This window comes from Macrobrachium nipponense, chromosome 1 (genome assembly GCF_015104395.2).
Source record: "Macrobrachium nipponense isolate FS-2020 chromosome 1, ASM1510439v2, whole genome shotgun sequence".
In the NCBI taxonomy this organism is placed as follows: domain Eukaryota; kingdom Metazoa; phylum Arthropoda; class Malacostraca; order Decapoda; family Palaemonidae; genus Macrobrachium; species Macrobrachium nipponense.
The window spans coordinates 79,276,628-79,299,391 of record NC_087200.1 but is presented as its reverse complement, the minus strand read 5'-3'; the positions used below and the strand labels follow the sequence as shown (position 1 = coordinate 79,299,391).

The window sequence follows — 22,764 nt, the reverse complement described above, 5'->3', positions numbered from 1 at the left end:
TTTTTTAATATTAAGTTTTATAGCTTTAATAAGTGATTATATGTCTATTAATGTTATGGTACAAGATAAGCAGATTATTCATCATTTTTACATTGCTGAGGCTTTGATATTTTTAAGTGGAGAGAAAATCAAAACAATTAAAAGCAGTCTCAGAGTATATACTTATTCATATTCAGGTCTCAAAATTTAAAAGAAATAAGTGGTAGTCTTGCAATAACAATCACATTTATTGAAGAGGGGAATGGAAAATGTAAGACATATTTAGTGTCAGGAACAATAATAGTAAACAAAGTTGTTAAAGTCTAGAATGCATTTCAGTGAGGAAACTGTTTACATGTATGTATATATTTTTTTAGTCTGTTGAATAGTGTAGTTTTAAATTTTAAAGATTAGTCTTAAATACCCTATTCTGTATATTACCTGAATTTTAACATCATGTGTTTGTTTTTTTCTATTTATTTACTTTTTGCCTGATTTAAACTCCACCTTTGCTGGTGTAAAGTTATGTAACTTTGTAATTCATGATGCCTGAAAGCAATTCAGTTTGGGCTGTTGTATGATGATCAGCATTTTAAAGAATACTGAAATTGCTAGGTACTATCTAGATGTTTTCTTGTTAAATTTCAGGCAAATTTGCTTGATAACACAACGGGAGTCATGGGAGGAGACAAGAATCTCAAACTTGATAGTTTTTCCAGTCAACAGTCTGCTCATGATCTTCAGCTTGGAGGTATTGGTAATGGTGGAGGATCATTGCCAATTGATACCCAAAATTATTATGAGAGCCTTCACTCAACGCCAATAATGGTATATGGAGTTCCTGCAGGTAGTATCGTTCCATTTGATTCTCTTGTATCAGTACCTTTGAACAAGGGACTGGGAGAAAAGCAAGCTGAGGATGAACTTCTACAGTCACCTGTAACTGAGAATGTATATGCTCATTCAGCACAAGATATGTCACAGTCTTTATATGTATTGCACCAGCCACAGAAAAAAGGGACAGGTACTGGTACGATGGTTATGGATCAAATCAATGCCAGTGATGTTGTCAGTCCAAATATTGTCCTTGAGAGCAGGGATGGTAATAGTTTTTCCAAAGTCAGTAATCATTCTAATATGGTACCAAGTGGTGCAGAGTTTAGCCTTATATCTACCTCTTGTTATGACAACTCAGTGACAACAGTAGCAAATATAGCTGGTCTCTCAATGTCTGCTGTATATCACTCACCCACAGAAACTGATAGTGAAGTCGCATTAACCTTAGCTAGCCTTGGTAACCCAAAAATAGATAAGATGAATACTTTAGCAAAGGAATGTAACCAGAATCACAACCCAGAACAGTCAGATGTTAAGGCATGCTCAGTTATATCTAGTGTAGCAGATCATCATCAGTTTGAAAATCTTAACCACCAAACAAATAATGCGCATGAGAAGGAAATTGAAGAGAAGAAGCAAAAGCCAACGCTTGTTTTAAGAAGTAGGAGAAGTCGTGGTACAATGCTTAATCAGCATCATGACTTGCCAGTAAATGATGTCAAGAAAGTAAGTAAAAGGAGACGAAAAAAAGAAACAAAAAGTACGTCTTACTTAAAGGTTGAAGAGAGTGACAGCTTTTTTATGCCAAGTGCTGTGATGCCTGAAAAGAGTTTAACTGAGCCTGGGATAGCTGAGCAGAATGAATCGCAGAAAGAAAATCTTCTTGGCCAGCTCTTGAAAGCTTCAGAACACTGTGAACCAGCAACTTTAATACCTGAAGGCGTTGTTGATGATGTCATACCGGCTGTAGGATATAGGATAATGGATATGACAAACCTAAGTGAAATGATAAGGATGATGCATAAATGCCAAGGATCTATGGGTGCTATTGTGATTCAAGAACAAGCCTCTTTAAGAGAAGGGGCTGTTTCTCAGCTGAGTGTTATTTGCACTGGTTGCCAGGTATGTTGAACTGTATGAATTTTATATATTTGCATTGCTTTTAATGTTAAGGAACTTAACAAAATTTCATTTGTGTTTTGGTTAATATATTTTTACAGTTGATTTAAAAAAATTATTTTAGTCATATTTCTTTTTTCTTTGGGACAATTTTTTTGGGGGTATGCTGTCAGCTCAGTACTACCTATAGTACCTTGGTCAACTGTTCTTTCAAGTCCATTTAGAGTAGTTGTCTTCTCCAGATTTTTTAGGTGCACTTTTAAGCTGATGTACTGAAAATTGATTTTATTTAACAAACTAATCAGTTTCTATGAGCCTGTCTAAAACTATGAAATATGTTTCTTTGCTGGAGATAGCTTTAGTAGTATTGAATATTCACAACTTAGTGAATGTTCCAGCAGACTTGGTCTTCAAGAAAAGGCACACTTTCCTTAAAAGCTTCTGCATCCTACTGACAATATTAGATTTCAAGAACTGAAGAATTGCAGGCAAACTGTAGCGGCACATATTCCTTCAGCAGTTGATTTAGGAGATCGCTGAGAGGTTGATTGCCTTTAAGGACTTGACCGAGTGAGGAGTTTGAGCAGCTCAGCACCCTCAAGGTTTAGCCGGTCCCCTGTCAACTGTCTCCACAGGCTTCTTGCTTCGCCATCACATTTTTAGTCTTGCCAACTTTACAGTCCACATCTAACAGGCCTGGAACCCCAAGGGAGCAGTACTCTCCCTTTAAGCAAAGGAGCTGGGCATCTGTCTCCTTTCTGTCTAGAAATTTTGGCCTGGAGCAGATAAGCTTAGATCTGTGGATTGTACAAACCTTGTGAAAAGGTTAGACTACCATTTCTGGAGACAAGGCTCCCCTATCACCAATGTCAGTCCTGTTTGAATTATATTCAATGGGTTCAGATAAGTTTTTGGTATTGGGTAAGGATGTGAAGTCAGTGATAATAGAAGTAGCTGTAAAGGAGGCACTGGAGATTCAAAAGGATGCTACAACCCTTTGTCAACCCCAAAGCCACCAACAGTTGGAGGCCCATCATTCAGGGCCAAGAAGAAATTCCTGAAGTTAATGGGTGGGGATGAAGGTAGTGGAATGTTGGACCATTCCTAGGGACTACTACTTAGCATCCACAGGCCTCAGGGATGCAATATGCAAATTCATGTGCTGCCATTCTCCCATTCTTGTGCATCCATTCATAAGTTTATTTGGCAAGGCAAGATCTGCCAATTCAAAACCTTATATACATTGGGCCAGTTTTTGAAATATTTAATTTTTTCATATTTTTCACTGATGTTGGAGTTTGATAATTGTAGAATGTTAGTCAAATCATTTTGTGGATGCTACTTAAGTGTACAGTAATAGTATTTACATATTATTATATTCTATGTAGTATAGGTAATTCATTGTGGAAAGATAAGTAGCTTTTCTCTTATCATTATTTCTTTCCTGTTGATAGAGTTGTGTTGATTGGAGTAGATGTACATAATTGAAATGCTCCAGAGACCCATTATTTTATGCATTTTTTTTGACTGGGTTTTCTATCTATAACTTAAAAGATTGGGAATAAAAGTTGAAGTTTCATTGTTGGCTAGGATACCCTCTTATACCATAATCAGAATATTCCTGTATTTTAAATATGCTTATTTGCTTAAATTTTATGTTTGAATTTATTGTAAGTTGTTTTGGTATATTCGTTCATTTCAGGAAGGAGCAGTATGTGCTACTAGTACCAGAATGTCTGCAACAGGCCCCTGGGACATTAATGCTAGGGTTGAGCAACTTACCTCCGAGTTCAATATCAAAGAGGATCAATTGCAGCGAATGTTAGAGATTCTTGGTATATTTTATCGCCCGTGCATTCCAACGTTCCAGCCTGTACCACCTCCAGTGGTAAGTATTTTGTTTCATCCATAGTTGATAAAGTTTGAGGATAAATTTGTTTCATATGCTTTGAATCTTATAATCTAGAACACAAACCTCTGGTTAAAAAACAGATGAAAGCAAAGAATCTTGTGATATCTGGCAATGCATGCCTAGATCGGGTGAAGAGTGGTCAAGGACCACTCACCTATGCCACAACGTCAGTCTTTCTTTAACTGCCTGGGCGAGAGTTGTGGTTAACCTCTCTTGGCCTTTACCCGGTTCATTGCCAGTTTTTCTTGTGTTTAGTGTGTGTGTGTGTGTGTTTGGCTGATATTATGGCTTCTGCTCCTTCTCGGCCTCGTCAACGTATGTGCCCCAGAATTCCAGGTTTTCCGTCTTCTCGTATTTTGGCTTCGACCGATCCCCACATCACGTGTAGCAGGTGCCGTTCTAATTTTTGTACTATAACGAATCCTTGCACGGAATGCCAGGCATGGCCTAAAGAACAGTGGAAGTCGTTTTATAGCAAGAGAGCATCGGAGGGTTTCGACTCTTCTTTCTTGGGAAAGTTTTTTGCCTCTTCCCGATGCTTCATCTCCTGCAGTATTCACCCCCTATAGTAGCGTTGTTCCTGTGTCTCATTCCTTTTCTTCCATTGATTCGTCGCTGGAAGTATCAGGAGGCCACCAGGCTGATGTTTGTAATGTCGCCCCTTATTTGATTCCCAGGAAGGGGGAGGCTTTTTCATCATTCTCATTTATTCCAGAGTCGGATGCGTCCAAGATGGCGGCTATTTGGAAGACGCTCGGGCTAAGGGGTCCCCCGTCCTTGGAGTTGTTGCTACAGCACTTTATGGAGGCTCTCTACCCCCTTCGTCAGGCTGGCCAGGCCATCCCCCCTCCTCCTGGCCTCTTTTTCATGGGTAGCTGAGGTCATCCATCTTATATTGCTCTGCCAGTGATTGTTGCTGCTTCTTTGAGTCAGAGGGAAGCTGTGGTGTCAGCCTTGTTGATGATGTCACGGGATCGTTGTTGTGTATTCCTCTGCCAGTGGCATCTGATTCCCCTTCAGACCGAGGGGAAGCCGTGACGTCATCACCACCCATCGATAACATCACCCCCAGTCATCTCCTCTGCACTGCCTCTCTCAGCCGTGATGTCATCTCTGCTGCCCAGTATGCTACATCTCCCTTCTATGTCATCGGAGCCTTCTCTTGCAGATCAGTCTAAGGTTATATGCCAGGCAGTGCTTAAGAGGTTGGACTCTGTTTTGGATGATAAGTTGGCTGCCTTGTCGGTTGGGAGGACTGGAAGGAAATGTGTTGCTTCGTCCCCACCTCCTGCGAAGAGATTGCATAAGAAACCAGTGCTGTTGTCGTCTCCCTCTTCCCCCTCTATGCCACGTCGGCGTATCAAGCGTTGGAAGGCTAAGGACTTTGCTCTTTCTTCGCCTACGAGGGAGGAACAACGCGGATATGTTCTCGAGAGTGTTGGTGTTTCGGAGAGTATTATTGTATCTTCCCTTGTGCAATCTGCAGTGGCTACTTCGTCCTTTGCATTGAATCGCGGGCGTGTTGCAACCTCCCCCTGTCCATGCACATGATGCAAGTGCTCCTTGTTATCCAAGGCCTATTCGTCACCGTAAGGATCTCAAGAGGTTGAAGGTGGTGAGTGTGGAGTTGGTGCAGCAGGAGTGTTTGCCTGCCCCTCTCACTGGTGCTTCCAAGAGTTCGACTCTGGGGGATTCTCCTTTGATCTTGAGTGTTTGGGATTCCTCTCCAACTCATGTTTGAATGTCTGCCACGCCAGTGACCATTCATGGACATGTTAATGAGTCATCTGTTGGAGGAGTACGTAATGATGTTCTAAGTGTTATAGTGGGTTTGTTTTGGGAGCTGACATGTGGACCCAGCCCAGACAGGTTAGTTGGTGTTTCGGGCTGTTTGGCTGCTGATCCTTCCGTTAATTTTAATGGGGAAGGTGCCTTAGAGGAGCCTACACATCCTTCTCGTCGTCGGTCTCCGTTGCTGGAGCAGGAGGAGAGAGACATGCAAGAGTTTTTGTCTTCCTTTTCGGAAGTTGTTGATCTCATTCTTGGGTTCAACAATTTGGAAAGTATGACTCGGGCTCGGTCATCTTACACTCCTTGCTTGGAAGCCTTGGTGGGAGCTATGCAGAATCCCAAATCATCTCTTCAGCTTCCCTTGTTGGGGCACGTCCAGTCGGTCTTGCATAAGGTTAACGCCTCTGTTTTGGACCAGGACGGTTCGCTTCGATCTAGGGGCTCTGCCAAGCTACTACCCCCGTCTCTCACGAGACATAGGAAGTACTATGCTACGAACTCGCCATTTTTGATGTCTCGCCATCTTAACCCAGACGTCTTTGGAACAGGTGAGGTTGGTGGCTCCGTCCTTGTCTCTGCAAGATACCTCAGCATTGGAATCTACGGCAGCCTCCATGTTGCAGACGGTTTCTTGGCTGAACTTCTGGTCGTGGTCATTGCCAAGATAGTTTCTGACAGGTCCCCAGAAGGGTTGGTGAGTGTATCCTCACTTGCCAGTATGTTGCAGTCCGGAGGCAAGGAGTTTTTGTATATGGCTCACCTCAGTGTTATTATGGACTAACCTTCTGATTAGAAGAGACACGGCTTTGTCTAGGATGGAGAGATCAGTTGACACGGAGTCCTTGCTGGCATTGAGGAATGGAGATCTGTTGGAGTCCCAATATTTGTTTCCTCGGACAGAGCTCTAGAATGCGATAGACCGGCGGCGGGCTGACACCAAAGACAGACTGGTGCACCAGGCCGTGTCTAAGTTGGAGTCTCGTCCTCGGAGACGTCCGGCTCCTCCTCCTTCCCCTGTCTAGCAGCAGTCAAGAAGATTGTCGCCTGGTAGGCCGTCAAGGAATTCGAGTTCGGCAGGACCTTCCCATTCGACTCACCCTAGGTCAGAGGATCGTCCCTTTTGCCCTCGTTCCTATAAGCCAAGAAGGGGCCCAAGGGGCAGAGGTAAAGGGGGCTGTCGGTAGGTTAGGCGCCTCTCCCTCTCCTGCGCCATGGGTGGGGGGATACCTGGCGGCCCATTGGGTCAAGTGGCAGAGTTATGGGGCGGAGAAGTGGGTGGTAGATGTCCTTTGGGTGGGGTACCTACTGCCATTCGACTTCTCTCCTCCTTTGTCGGACAAGCAGCAGCTCAGGAGGATGCTGGACAAGGATGCGATAGAGGAAGTGGTGCGTCCATCTCCAGAGTTTTACAATCACATCTTGGTGCCCAAGGTGTTGGGAGGATGGAGACCTGTGATCGACTTATCCACCTTGAATCACTTCATCAGGAAGACACGGTTCAAGATGGAGACCCTGCGCACGGTGTTGGCAGCTCTGAGGGAAGGCGACTTCATGCTGTTGATAGACTTAAGGGATGCATACTTCCAAATCCCTATTCATCCGACGTCCAGGAAGTTCCTTCGCATCTCTCTTGGGGACAAGGTCTACGAATTCAAAGTCTTAAGCTTCGGGCTGACAACAGCCCCTCAAGTGTTCACATGGGTCTTCTCTCTTCTGTCAAGTTGGGGCCATGCTCAGGGGATCCATTTGCTGAGGTACCTTGACAATTGGTTGGTCTTGGCAGTTTCCAGGGAAAAGCTGCTGCAGGACAGGGATTGTCTACTTCAGTTCTGTCTGGAACTGGGCATCATAGTCAATCAGGAAAAGCCGAACCTCGTACCCAGTCAAAGGATTCTCTGCCTGGGCAAGGGTCATCGATACGACAGTGGCAAAAGTTTTCCTGTTGGATCAGAGATTGGAGAAGTTGCGGATGGTGGCGCGCGACTTCCTGTTGGAATCACATCAGTCAGCTCATCAGTGGCAGGTTCTTCTGGGAGTGCTATCTTCCCTGGAGAAGCTGGTCCCTCATGGGCGTCTTCATCTTCGGTCTCTACAATAGAGACTGGGAGAATTCTGGTCTCCGGCGGGGGACTCACCCTTGTTAAAGGTTCCTCTGTCTCTGGAAGTGAGAGAAGACCTTCATTGGTGGTTGGGCGACCAGAATCTTTCGAAGGGTGTCCCTCTGCGTTCTCTTCTACTGGATTTCCTTCTGTTCTTGGACGCCTCCCTTGCAGGTTGGGGGGCTCATTTAGGCGACGTCATCGCTTCAGGCGTTTGGAGTTTGGAGGACAAGCAGCAACATAATCAATGTCTTGGAGGTGAAGGCAGCCTTCCTGGGTCTGAAGGAGTTTCGGGAGAAGGTAGAAGGTCATTCTGTCGTTCTCATGTCGCACAACACCATGGTGGTAGCCTGTGTGAACAAACAGGGAGGCCTGGTTTCTCGTCAACTTCACACCTTGTCTGTCGAGATTCACTAGTGGACGGTCAGCAGTTCGGTAGAGCTCTCAGCCAGGTATATCCCAGGCAAACGGAATGTGGTCACAGACAAACTCAGTCGTCGGGATCAGATCCTAGGCACAGAGTGGTTCCTTCATCAAGTGGTAGCAGACAAGCTTTTCCAGGTTTGGGGGAGACCCATGCTGGACCTTTTTGTGACTCACTTCAACAGGAAGCTGGAGATATTCTGTTCAGTGTTTCCCAGATCCTTTAGCATTAGCAGAGGATGCATTTCAACATCCCTGGGACAACCTGGAGGTGTATGCCCTCCCTCCGTTTTGTTTGATCTGTCAAGTTCTGAACAGGCTAATGAGTTTACAGGGTCTTGGGATGACTTTGCTAGCCCCTCTGTGGCTTCAGGTGGACTGGTTCCCAGATCTGCTGTTGTTGTCAGAGGTTCCGAGGGAGATTCCCCCTTGGCGGCATCCCCTGTGTCAGCCCCATGCGGAAAGGTTCCACCAATCAGTAGAATCCCTGTCCTTCACAGTTGGAGGCTATCAAGTATCTCCTCCAAGCGAGAGGCTTTTCTCAGAGAACAGCAGGGCATATGTCCAGCAGTCTCAGAAAGTTGACCTCTGCAGTTTACCAAGGCAAATGGGCGATCTACTGTGATTGGTGTCGTAAACAGGGTTTTTCTCCACTCACATCCTCTATTCAGCGAATAGCAGACTTTTTAACCTTCCTCAGAGTTCAGAAACGTTTGTCCTTTTCTGCCATTAGAGGCTACAGGGTGGCCCTGAGTTTGGTGTTACGCCTTAGAGGTATTGACATCTCCTCTTCCTGGGAACTTTCCCTGCTAGTTAAGGGGTTTGAGCGGTCGAGTTCTCCTAGAGAGTTCAAGTCTCCGATTTGGGATGTTTCCTTGGTTCTCAAGAGCTTCACTAAGAGTCCATATGAGCCCTTGCGTCGCTCATCTGACAGGAACTTGACGCTCAAGACAGTTTTCCTTCTGGCCTTGGCATCTTCCAAGAGAGTAGGAGAGCTCCACGGTCTGAGCTATGAGGTGAAGCACATAAGGGGATGGGGGTCGGTGTCCTTCGAATCTGTCCCGGAATTCGTGGCCAAGACCCAAAATCCCTCTGTGCACGATGACAGGTTCACTTCGTTCTCCATTCCATCACTGAATGACATTGTGGGTGGTGATGCTCAAGAGCTTTTGTTGTGCCCTGTCCGGGCCCTGCATTGCTATCCAAAAAGGACTCGGCACCTTGGACCAGGCTGCCGCAGACTTTTTGTTAGCACAGGCCGTATGAAGGAAGAGGTGTCTAAGAATACTATCTCTTTTTGGATACAGAAAGCCATCAGACAGGCATACTTGATTCTTGATGATTCCACCACCATGTCTGTGCAGGCTAGAGCGCATGACGTTAGGGGTATTGGTCCCTCTCTGGCTTTCAAAAAGAACTTGGCTGTACATAGAGTGCTGAGCGCTGGCACTTGGTTACGCCAGTCCACATTCACCTCTTTCTATCTTAAGGATGTTGCCCACAGATTTGCGGACACGTTTTCCCCTTGGTCCTGTGGTGGCTGCCCAACAGGTTGTGTAACTCATAGTTGCCCTTAACAGGGCACTTTTGTATCTTACCTAAGATGATTGTGTGGATGAGAGAATGAGTGAGTTGGCTGATCTCCTTTCTATTGTACCTTTCCTTCTTCCTTTGGGCAGGTTAAGGAATAGACATATCATTCACTGGACTGGTCTGATACAGGTGAGTAAGGTAGTCATACTGATAGTGTGGTCGCTTAATATACAAATATCAAACCCTCTATTTGGTAGCATATGCTCCGCTCCCTGGCAAGGAGGAGTTGGGAGTAGTACAAACCCTGGTGTATTGGTTTGCTATTGGACAGTCAAAATTTCTCTTTGGTTCCCTATACAATGGTTCTCCCATATATCATTGTATGTCACTCAGGGTCTGAGTGGTTAGATATCAATTTGTTTAGCTTCTCAATGGGCTTCAGTCCCTCTCCAGAAGTCATTTCTTCTGGAAGCTGGACTGGTGGGTAGGCCCCCAGCCGGTTTAGGATGTCTTGTACCTCCCTCCAAGTGTGAGTCTATCCTATTGTTAAGACCGAAGGTTTGTTCGTGTATGAACAAATGACAAATTTTCTAAGACAATTTGTATTTTTCATAGCTACAAACCTGAGGTCTTAACATTATACTGCCCGCCTCTAGCCGCCCCTCTGTGTGTTAAGACATCCTGAGTTGGGGGAAGACTGACGCGGTGGCGTAGGTGAGTGGTTCTTGACTACTCTTCACCCGATCTATGCATGTGTTGCCAGATATTACAAGATTCCTTGCTTTCATCTGTTTTTTAACCGGATCCAGCTAGGCACTAGAAATTATCCTATTGTTAAGACCTCAGGTTTGTAGCTATGAAAAATACAAATTGTCTTGGAAAATTTGTCATTTTATTAAATGTGGAATTATACTAGATTTTATGTTCACAAACAATTTTCATTTAAAAAACATGCATAACAAGAAATGGAAAGGAAGAAAAATAATGATGCTTTCGTTTGATTTTTCATATCAAGACTAGTGCTTGAGAACAAGTCTTATTATTGAAACCATAAAGAATGAGTTAATTACCTATATATATAGGTGAAATTAGGTGAAATTACAAAGCCTGCTGAATAGTTATTGATGTTACTGTGACCATAAGGCCTCTAGAGATATCAGGTATTCTTTGGTGACATTAAAAGAGAAACAGAAAAGATGGATTAAAATTTTAAGTTGTTAGCTTTAACCACTTAAACAGATATGTAGCACTGAAGGCTCTATTCAGTAGCCTTTTGGACTAAACTGCATAGTTAACTGCAGTACATTTCCTTGGTTCCTGACTTCTTCATATTTTCCTTGCTTCAGTTTTCACCTGTTGTTTTAGGACTAATTCTTCAGACAAGCCCATTTAAAGTTTAGAAACGTGACTAGCTTGCTTCCTTAAATTGATTTGTGATAATACTAATAATAGTATTACTGTAATAATGGAAATAATAATACATACAGGCAGTCCCCGGTTATCGGCCAACTCTATTGTCGGCGATATGGTTTTATGGCGCCTGTCTAGCGCCGTAAAATTGGTGATTTATGGCGTCATAACAGGCTGAGTTCTGGTTATCGGTGCCATAACCTTATGGCGCCATAACATACCTAACAGAGGTGCCATAATGGTGCTTATGTGCCGATAACTGGTTATCAGCACCATAAACGCCATTATGGCGCCATAAATCGGCGAATTTCGGTTAATGGCGGTTTTCACTTATCAGCACCCCCTCAGGAACGGAACCCCCGCCGATAACTGGGGACTGCCTGTAATAGATTGATTGGATAGGTAGTTAGACAGATGGATAGATAGGTAAATTATTTAAAAGGCCACTGCAAGCATCGCATGGCATGGTCTAGTTTTACGTCCTGTTGTGGCTACTGATCACTCTCCTATCTCACCAGTGACCCCTTAGGTCATGGGTTTATTTACAGATATGGAAAATATCTGTATCTGATAATGTATTCATTACATTAGCAGCAGACAGTTATATATACAGTACTGACCATAGTGAAACTGTAATTGGACTAAGAAGCTATCGTTTATGCCTTGAAATGCCTTGAGATTATATACGTTAACAGAAAAACTTCTCTTTTTTAAGTAGCATCTATGATAGAGCTTGCAAGGTTAGATTGAAAGGTCATGACACTTCACCAACAAAAAGCAAAGCCATGGTACAAGCTCCCTGAGCTTGTACCATGCTTGGAATGTTCCTAGGGAGTACCAGTATTTAAGTGTGACCAGTACTGTATGTAACTTGGAAAGATCCACAGTGTTTAAAAAGCAAAACCTTTACTTCAGGAATCCAAATCCATCAAGGAATTTGGTGGGTGCCTTATACTTGTGTTAATTGCTGATTATTTAGCTTCCTGCTATCTCTTCTTCCTCCAGATAACATGTAAAACTCTTGTCGTTACCTAGATGTGTTATAAAATATTGGATCTAGCAGCTGAGTATTTGTTCCAAAATGATTGTAGATTTCAAATTATGGCATTATTTTTTTATCAGGAAATGGAACCACCTCCTACCCCAGTTTTTAAAAAGAAACGAAGGAAGAAGGCTGAAACTGACAGTGTTGGGAAACCAAAGAACCTGGTCTGCACTGTATGTAAAGAAAGATTTGCAGGGGTAAGACCATTGTATTTATTTTATATAAGCAAGAATAGCTGTAATTTCTTTACAAACGTTAGACCTGTACATATTATTACATTACCGAAGTGGATAGCCTCTTTTTATTGAGACCAAAGTCAAATAGCTGGGTGTTCAGAACTGGGGAAAACATGAAGGATTCTGTTTGGGATTGCTAGAAGATCAAAGGCAAGGGAAGGCTTAAGAATGTTGTGCGAATAGGTGAGATTATGATTGAGAATATCTTAGGATTTTGTGGGGTAAAATTGTGCACAGGAGTTGATAGTTGGTTCACATGTTCAAGAAATGGAAGATTGGAACTGAACAATAGTATTTCTGGAAAAGTCCATGTCTGTGACTAGTCGTACATGGAGAATATTAAAAGATTGTTTTGTTCACAGATCTGAATACAAATTGATTGATTATCAAGTTTTATGATGTAAGTGAAGTTTTCTGTTAGAATATATTTGTGGAAAAGTGGTAACTAGTTTAAAGGTGGGTCTTGGATATGAGTATGTTATTGTCTCCAAGGTTTGTTAATATTTTTATAGGAGTGATAAGGGAAATCATGTGGAAGTGTGTTGATTAAGGCACCATGCAATGGATGAAGTAATTTTGTTTATGGTTAATGCTTGCAAAGGATACAGTGTTAGTGGGTGATTGTGAATGAAAATATTGATATTAGTGAAATAATTTGAAAGTTGTTGTTAGAGGAGAAAGTTAGAAATGCAGATGTTAACAGGGGTAAAGTTGTGAGGTTAAGAGAGCTGGAAGATGAAGCAATGAATTTTAATATAGATGAGAGAAGAATGGCACTGGTTAGAAGCTTTCAAGGTCTTTTGTAAGCTGTTCTGCAAAGACAAATATCCCTCAAATGTTATAGTATGCTATTAAATCCTAGCATGAATGTTTTAACTTCTCTTGTATTTTAGTTTGGTTCTTACCTCTTAGTTTTCTGTGCTTGTTAACTTTTCTATTTTGTGAACATTATCAACGAACTTTAACATGGAAATGCTGGATGGTGTTTAATCAGACAGTTTTGCCCACTCAGTTCATAATCCATTTCTTATGAAGAGCAAAAGTTATACAGTCACAATAATTACTTTCTTACATAAAATATAAAGTTTTGATATTTTAAAAACAAATTCTATAGTAAAATTTTTTCATTTTTGCTCATGGACTTTTTCAATGCTCATAGTAATTCTTAACCTTTTGTCATAAGAAATTATAAAATGGTTGCTGCTTCAGCGCTATTAATCTTGTTGAGAGCCTTCTCTATTTTTCTGATGCCTAGACTGGCTAGCAACGCATCAAAGGACATGGTAAAATTCAGATGAGTAATTTTGGTGTTTATTATTGCTTATACAGTGCTCTCTCTCTCTCTCTCTCTCTCTCTCTCTCTCTCTCTCTCTCTCTCTCTCTCTCTCTATCTCTCTCTCTCTCTCTCTCTTCTCTCTCTCGTCTCTCTCATCTCGAAATCTCTCTCTCTCATCTCTCTCTCTCTCTCTCACTTCCCTCTTCTCTCTCTCTCTCTCTCCAACGCGACGTTTCATCCAGATCTACATGACATTTTCCAGCGATGACTGCTGAGGGACTAAATTCCATTGGTGAGTCCTTTTCCTTTTATATCCTGTTGTTGTGGGCCCTTGAGTACCTGGAGAACCTCTGGGGCAGGTTGAGTTTTCATTGGTTCCTGGGAAGGTGACTCATATGGCGAGCATTCTCGAGTCTTACAGACCTCCTCAGGCGGGGGATATCACTGGGAGCCTCTTGATTGGCTTCTACCTGAGTGACATCACCCCTGGTATTATTTTCATTATTATGATCGTCTCATGCACACTGGTACTTTCATTAGGAGGGAGAGGTGTGGTCCTCCTCACACACTTCGGTATCAGAATGACGTGTGTGAGGAGGACCATGCCCCTCCCTCCCAATGAAAGTACCAGTGCGCATGAGACGACCAACACCAGACGTGATGCACATAAAAATAAAAATAATACCAGGGGTGATGTCACTCAGGTAGAAGCCTATCAAGAGGCTCCCAGTGATATCCCGTGCCTGAGGAGGTCTGTAAGACTCGAGAATGCTTGCCGTATGAGTCACCTTCCCAGGAACTAATGAAAACTCAATCTGCTTCAGATCTTATCCAGACTGTACTCAAGAGCTTGCAACAACAGGATTTAAGAAGAAGGTCTCGCCAATGGAATTCAGTCCCTCAGCAGTCATCACTGGAAAATGTCTTGTGGATCTGGACGAAATGTTGTGTTGGAGAGAGAGAGAGAGAGAGAGAGAGAGAGAGAGAGGAGAGCATTGTATAAGCAATAATAAACACCAAAATGACTCAACTGAATTTTACCATGCTCTTTGGTGCGTTGCTCGCCAGTCCTAAGCAACAGAGAGAAAGCTGTCATCAGAAAAATAGAGAAGACTCTCTATAAGATTAATAGTGCTGAAGCAGCAACCACTTTTAACAAAACTTGCCCATGAGAGGGTCTCCTTCCGAAATTATAAAATGATAGTCATTGGTGAGTATTTATCAGTGATGTAAAACTACTGTATTCATGAATACTTTAAATTGCAGGAAAATCATCTCAAGAAACACATGCATAGCCATGACCTTTTGCTACACACCTGCCCATATTGTCATGCATACTTCAAGAAACCCTTTAATTTAAGGCAGCATATTAGAAAACATGAAAGTAAGATATCTGTACTTCTTTTGTTTATACTTGTTGTTTACGTACTAAGGGGCAATATTTTCTGGTATTATTTTATAATTAAATTTAAGGGTTTTGCAATATCGATAGTTCCCCAGTTATCCTTAATATTGAGATTCTTTCCAGTTTTAAAAGAATACTACATTTATAAGGATCTATTTCCAATGGCTATTACTCTGCCGATAATAACACTTACATAAAGCATGCAGAGGCTATGAAAAGTGCCCCTATTTAACAAGGATATTTTGTAAAAAAAATTTTAATATCGTAACACATATTGAAAGATTTTTTAAAGTGATTTTGTATACGCTATTCCAGTAGACTGTATGATGGTTTGTTTACTTATGTTCATGCCACTAGCTGGCGTCGTAACTTGTGGAATTTTTCTTAAATTTATGATAACAGACATAATTCAACTTATTTTTAATATTCTATTAATGGAGGACTATTGTGACTCAAGTCAAAGAGCAGGCACGTCAACAAAATTGTACTGTGTATGCTTTTCTGGGAAAAAATCTCAGGAAACAAAAAAAGCCAGGAATATCCCCTTACCCAATCCAAAAACGGCTCACTCTGATCAAAAGTCATATAGGCCTTCAGTCACCTCTAGTAGTTCTCCTTATAAGCAGGTAGGTGGTCAGAAGGTACAAGTTCCTCAAAAGGGACAACAACCTACACAGCAGAAGGTACATCCTTTTCACAAAATTGGTGACAGTAGTTGTCTGAGAACTCAGGAAAGAAGGAGTACATCCAATAGCTTATTTAGACAAGTGGTTAATTTGGGGGGCCACAAGAAAAAAGTGCTTGAAAAACCTGAGAGAGTGGTCAACAGATTCCAGTTAAAAGGTTTTATAATAAATTGGAAAAAATCCCACATCACACCTATCAGACAATTTCAGTGGCTGGGAATGTCTTGGGATACTGTTCATGGCCTTTTGTACCTTCCCCTCAAAACAGAACAGAATAAGGAAAAACCTCAAAAGGTTCCTGACACAGCCCATTGTTTTCAGACGGCAGTTAGACGTATGATGGGTCTGCTGCAGTTTGCTTTAGTAACAGATCCAATACTCAGATTGCAATTGAAAAACAAATAAATTTTGGCTGTCACACGCAAGAAAAAAGATGTGAGACAAATCTCTCAAAATGTCTGGGAAAGTTGGGGAGATACTTTGGCCATGGACCCATAAGGAATCTTTGGCAAAACAGGTCACCCTGACTCCTCCATCTGTAAAAGTGACAATACACACAGATGCCTCAGTGACAGGTTGGGGAGGACATTGGGAGGATTCAGGTGGCAGGGAGGTGGTTAGCTACTCTAAAGAATTGTCATAATTTTTCAGAGCTGATGGCTGTCTTTTTGTCTCTCAAGAAATTCAATTTCCAGAAGAGAGACAAATTCTGTTTGTTCTAGACAACATGACTGTAGTGTCCTGCATCAAGAAATTGGGATCAAGCTCACCTCTTCTCAATATGTTAATGTTAGCTATCCTTCAGGTGGCATAGGTAAAAAAATAGCACTTGTTTGCAATTCACCTTACAGGGTCTCTCAATGTAATAGCAAACTCTTTGTCAAGGAAGACGACATCCTCAACATTTAAACAATAACCAACCTACTTCCACAACTGGAAGTGGACCTGTTTGCCACATACAAGAATCACAAACTCCCAGAATATGTGTTCCAGAATTTGCACAGTCAAGCAACAGCAAGAGATGCCTTCCTACAAGACTGGAACAAGTGGAAGATGTTATATCTTTTTCCTCCATTGTCCCAGATTTTGAAGGTTTTGAACAAACTCTTAACCTTCAAAGGAGCAGCTTACCTAATACGTAGCCCCAAATTGGCCAAACAGTCATTGGTTCCTGTTACTTAACGGGTGAAGAGATCAGTTCCACTACCGTCCGCTGTACTGTCCCAAAAAGTAGAAGGGAAAGTCGTTTAAACTACTCATCCAATATTGCTAGGTACCAAGTGCAAAATCTAAGGGCGTCATCTATCCGGCAATATCAGTCCATATGGAAAATATGGTTAGATTAGTATATCTATACTGAGAGCCCAGTTGAGGTTTCTATAGAAACACTTAAATTTTCTTATATACCTCTTCGAAGACAAGCATCTTGCAGTTACAACAGTTATGGCATACAAGGCAGCATTAACAGAACCCTTGCTTCATGGATTCGGGATTGATTCCAGCACAGAAGTTGTCAGTTCCCTTCTGCGGTCTTTTCCTCTACAACAAAGACCTGCTCCCAAAAGACTTCCAATTACTTGGTCCCTGAATTAAGTACTTAAACTTTTATGTACACCTCAATTCAGCGGACCTAACACAACCACAACTCTCATGTTTCAGGAGCCTGTATTAGTGAATTGGGCTTTCTTAGACGGGGATGATATATCACACGAACTGCTGATAATCAATTACTATTGTCCCCTGGTCCATCATTCCGGGCCAAGAATGAGAATCCTTTAAGAAGGAAATCTATTCTTATAAGAAAACTCTATTTAGCAGACAGAACATGGTGCCCAGTTCAAGCACTTATGGTTTACCTAGAGGTCACGGCAAACATCCCAGAAGGTCCAATTTTCCTAGCACGAATAAATCAGTCTCTCTACAAGGGCTAAGAATAATTTTAGTGTCCCTCATTAAAAAGGCTAACCCACACTCCTTTCCTAGATTGCATGATATTAGGAAAGTAAGTATATTGTTGGCCTTCTTCAGAAATGTATCTTTCAAAAAAGTCTCCAAATGTACTGGTTGGTCATCAGAGTCAGTATTCTTAAAACACTACTGCCATGAGCTGGAACAAATTCAACTGCATTGTATATCAATAGGTGGTGTGGTTAGTCCTGATCCATAGACGCTACAGTGGAAAACCAGGGGTCTTCCTAACTGGTGGGTATGCTGACTATCACTGGGGGAGGTGCGTCAAGACCGCAACCACACCCTGCATGCTTGGGTAAGTCACTACAGTGCCTCCCAGGTTTTACGCGTTTCACATTTCCACGGTCCACTCTGTCACAGATTTTTGTGGAACACATTATTCACTTTTAACGTGGGGAACTCTCACTAATTTGCAGATTTTTCTTTGGGCAATATCTCTAGAATTATAAGTGATTTGCTTTTTTCTAGAGCAACGCTGTATTCAGTAATTACTGTATTTTTTCATTAAAATATACTAATTACTGTATTTTGTCATTAAAATATACTAATTACTGTATTTTTTCATTAATATATATGAGAGAGAGAGAGAGAGAGAGAGAGAGAGAGAGAGAGAGAGAGAGAGAGGAAGGAGAGAGAGAGAGAGAGAGAGAGAGAGAGAGAGAGAGAGAGAAAACAGTTTTTACATCCAAGTCTAAGCACAGTATAAATGGATTCTGTAAGTGATGTAATGTTTCACTAATATTTTGCTGCTGTTTTGTTATTAAAGGATATGTATACTGTGAGAGAGAGAGAGAGAGAGAGAGAGAGAGAGAGAGAGAGAGAGAGAGAGAGAGAGAGGGGGGGGGGGGGCACTGAAGAATTTTGAATGAAATACGATATAATAAATCTGACAAAGCAAAAAATATGGCAACCATACCCCATGATCTGCCCGAACTTGTTGGGTTTGTTTATGTTTTTTTGTTTATGGCACCATAGTTGATATTATTTTCATTAAAAGGATATGTACACTACAGTACTGACATGCAAGAGAGAGAGATCTTTCCTGTTATGGTCGCAGCACAAAACTACTATATATTTTGTGAATAAATAGTACATTTATGATAAAATATTATTTCCTGTACTAATTACAGTACCATACTGTAATATTAATGTATAAATATAGCAAAATACCATCATCAAAGTTATACATCATCACACAAAAATTGCTACAATGAGAGAGAGAGAGTGGGGGCTGAAGAATTTTGAATAAATTTATGGGAGATGGTAGGGACTAACCACTTTATGATATAAACCAAGAACTTATGGTAGTAAGTATATTTTTAATTTAAATGTACATATTATTTAGTCATGAAAGCACTAACATGACATAACAAACCTAGCTTTCTGTTTGGAGGTACGTACGTGTCCCCTTGTTCTAAATTGTCCAAGTATTTTAGATATGCTCTACACAATAATGCAGTCCTAAAATACATACCTGTACAGGAAATATCATGTCAAAAGGATCTTACTACACTGGAAAATATCAATACAGGCAGTCCCCAGGTTACGACGGGGGTTCTGTTCTTGAGACGCGTCGTAAGCCGAAAATCGTTGTAAGCCGGATCATCGTCAAAAATCCTAAGAAAACCTTACTTTTAATGCTTTGGGTGCATTGAAAACTATGTAAACTGCATTCTTATTGCATTTTTCATCAAAAAAACCTTCAAATATTGATTATTTTGCAATTTTGGTGTCATATTTCATCTGCCAGATCAGCGTTGTAGGCGTCATAACCCTGGAAATACTGTCTGATGAATATAATTGAGAAGCGCCTTAACCTCGGAACGTCGTAAGCCGAACCCGTCGTAATCCGGGGACTGCCTTATATATGAAATGTAGGAACAGAACAATGCGCAAAGTTATGTAGGCCAAAGAAAATGTGCGTCTGAATAGTAGGGGATGCTTAACCCTCTTACGCCAAAGCGGTAAAAAAAAAATTTGTCTCCCGTGTGCCGGAGGTGTTTCAGAGTGAGCGCGGAAGCGGAAAAAATATTTTTTTCAAAAAATCACAGCGCACTTAGTTTTTAAGATTAAGAGTTCATTTTTGGCTCCTTTTTTTTGTCATTGGCTGAAGTTTAGTATGCAACCATCAGAAATGAAAAAAAAATTATCATTATCATATATAAATAATGCAATATATGATAGCGCAAAAACGAAATTTCATATATAATTGTATTCAAATCGCGCTGTGCAAACATTACCACAATCGCATGTATGATTTTTTTCGGAAGAGTTACCGCGCGGACGTAAGGAAAAAGTTTTTTCATAAATTCACCATAAATCAAAATATTGTGCTAGAGACTTCCAATTAGTTGCAAAATTAAGGTAAATGATTGAATATTACTAAAATATAAGAGTTTTAGCTTACAATTGCGTTTTTCGACCATTTCGGTAGAGTCAAAGTTGACCGAAGGTTGAAATTTTGGCAATTATCGTTATTTATATGAAAATATCTCAAAACTGATAAAAGCTACAATCATGAGTATTTTATTGTTGTATTCTACTTAAAAATGCGCACATTTTTATATATAATACTTCATGTAACGGCTAATTTACAATGGTACAAAAATTATGTCAAAGTGACGAAATAATTTCCGAGATGTGTCACAGATACTTTTTAGTGCAGCAAGAAAGAAATTCGCGCTTGCGCGCCTGCGTAATGATTGTAAACAAAACAACACCTTGATCCGTGAACTCCCACTATCCCCCAAGGCGCGTGATTCAAAAGTTTTAGGCTGGTAGGCCTATAAGTATTTTTCCGCGAATTTTTTTTTTTTTTTTTTTTTTTTTTTTTTTTTTGTTTTAAAAAAAACTTTTGTAAGTCGACGTAAAATACGTCCAGTCGGCACACAGAAGACAAAAAATGTCGACGTAAAATACGTCCAGTCGGCGTAAGAGGGTTAAGAATAACAGTTGTTGGTTGGTACATAATTTTGCAACATGACTTTGAAATGATATTAGGGTGTTCTGAGATGATATTTTAAGGCTGTTATAGGGGTATATATAGCCTACTTAGTAACAGTAGTAGGAAGGCACTGCAATGTAACGGTACTTTGGGGTTTTTGGGATGATGGTTTGGGGTGTATTTTTAATGGAAATATTAAATTGTTTTAGTATGATAATTTAAGGTATACGTACTATCAAATTAAACAGTAAAATGTTAAAAAGGCAGTTACAAGCATTTTAGTTGAAGGGGTACAAGGTATTTGGCATTTATAAGCCTGTGTTACAAGTAATTTTAGAGGGGACTTTTGCATTGCTGCATTTTTTGCATTTCCGCAGTAGTTTCTGTAACTTATTCCCACGTAAAAGTGGGGGAAGACTGTATAGAACTTTACACTTAAAACATAACTTGCTTAGTTTTGTGTTCTTTGTTGCAAAAACTGGTGGCTTGACCTTAGACCAGAGATGATATACCATAGTTTTAATTTCTGAGATTGTTGGGATGGAAATTTTGGGAGCTTAAGCTTTTTGTCACCTATCAATTTCTTTGTAATGCTCCTTTGAGAACAAAACGGCGACCAGGCTATAAAAAGCAGGTTTTGACGTAGGAAAAACCTATTTTTGGTAGTTGCTGTTGAGTCCTCAAAACCCTCCCACCTCTGACGAAAAGCCATGGGATTTGGGTAAAGGTTCATCCTGCGTTGACCAACAGAGTGATGGTTCTTGGTCTTTTCATTAGCCTGATCATAAAACAAGAAGGCCAATGTGCATGTACAATAGTCACTACTTCTGCAGGCCCGACATGGGAAACTGGGTACAGCTTTGCTGAAGACAAGACAAAGTGCCTTCTCGTCTTTGAGTCCATTATAATCTTTCACCTGTCATAGTGTTTATCATGACACAATACATGGCTACAAGATATTTCTTTGATATTAGTCACCATTGGGCGCTGGCACATGTCATGGAGGGTGTTGGTTTGTGCAGCTTATCCCATAAACTGCTAAATAAACCTTTCAGTGGTCAATTACCTATGTCTAGGGACAAAGCAGCTTCATACTCTCTTTTTATAACTGAAAATGGTTTGTGCTCGTTCCTTTGGCAGTGCAAGGACATCTCTGTCTTACAGTACATGTACTTTGACAGCAAATTGACAGTAGGACATTTAGAACATATCTGCGAAGAGCATATTATCATAGGACATCCCCTTGGGTTATTCTATTGTCTCCTCTGTCTACTTGGAGAAGACCCATGTTAGGCCTCTTCACTTAACAGTTCAACAGGAAGCTAGTGGTCTACTGTTTATGGTTCCATGTTTGTTCATTGTAGTAGAAGACTCCCTTCTGCATACTGGGAACATTCTGGGAGGTTGAACGATGGAGTACCCTACCTCCCTTTCTTGAATCTACTGAAGACCCGGGTAAGCTGTCTTCAACTCCAACACATTGATGTGGAGTTCTGTGTCCTGTATGCTCCAGCCCCCCGAGGCCAATAGCTCTTCGAGATGAGCACTCCAACATTCGTAGGAGGCTTTGAGTACAGGAGCAGATCCGGAGATGGTGAATTAAGAGGAACTCCTTTGTCAGGCTCCTCCAAAGCCATATGCTGACCCTAGTAACTCCTTGTGATCGAGAGAGATTGTGCCTTAGCACATCCTTCTTCGCCTGTCTTTGATTGTTTTCAACTGGTTTCCAGTTGGCACCAGAAGATTTATGCTATTGTTAAGACCTCAGGTTTGTCAACTATAAAAAATACAAATGAATTAAATGACATCTTGCCATATGAAAGAATGGTGATGTGTCTTGTCCTTTTTTACTGTGATATAATGACTTCTATGACAGATAGTAAATGGAAATAGTTTTGTTGGTTCTACTTTGCTATATTGTTTCTTTTATACTCAGTGTAGTCTTAGTTTCACTTATGTCCATTTTGTCGTCTCTTTGCTTAGATAATGCAGTTATTGCATAATTTTTCCAGTTGAATGCAAAGAAAAATCCCGTACCATTAAATGTTCATTCTGTCTACATTTAAAATATGTAAGTTTTCAGTAGGAGTGACTTCTG

At 41.1% G+C, this 22,764-nt stretch overlaps 1 protein-coding gene across 1 annotated transcript in view; it reads left to right on the top strand.

Annotated features, from left to right (window-relative positions):
• LOC135219397 (uncharacterized) overlaps window positions 1-22,764 on the top strand; it is a 93,657-nt gene that overhangs the window by 5,345 nt on the left and 65,548 nt on the right. The window contains exons 2-5 of the mRNA XM_064256143.1: window positions 628-1,938; window positions 3,638-3,823; window positions 12,226-12,345; window positions 14,927-15,044. Of these exons, the coding sequence (XP_064112213.1) occupies window positions 628-1,938; window positions 3,638-3,823; window positions 12,226-12,345; window positions 14,927-15,044 (1,735 nt within the window). The remainder of the gene's footprint in view (window positions 1-627; window positions 1,939-3,637; window positions 3,824-12,225; window positions 12,346-14,926; window positions 15,045-22,764) is intronic.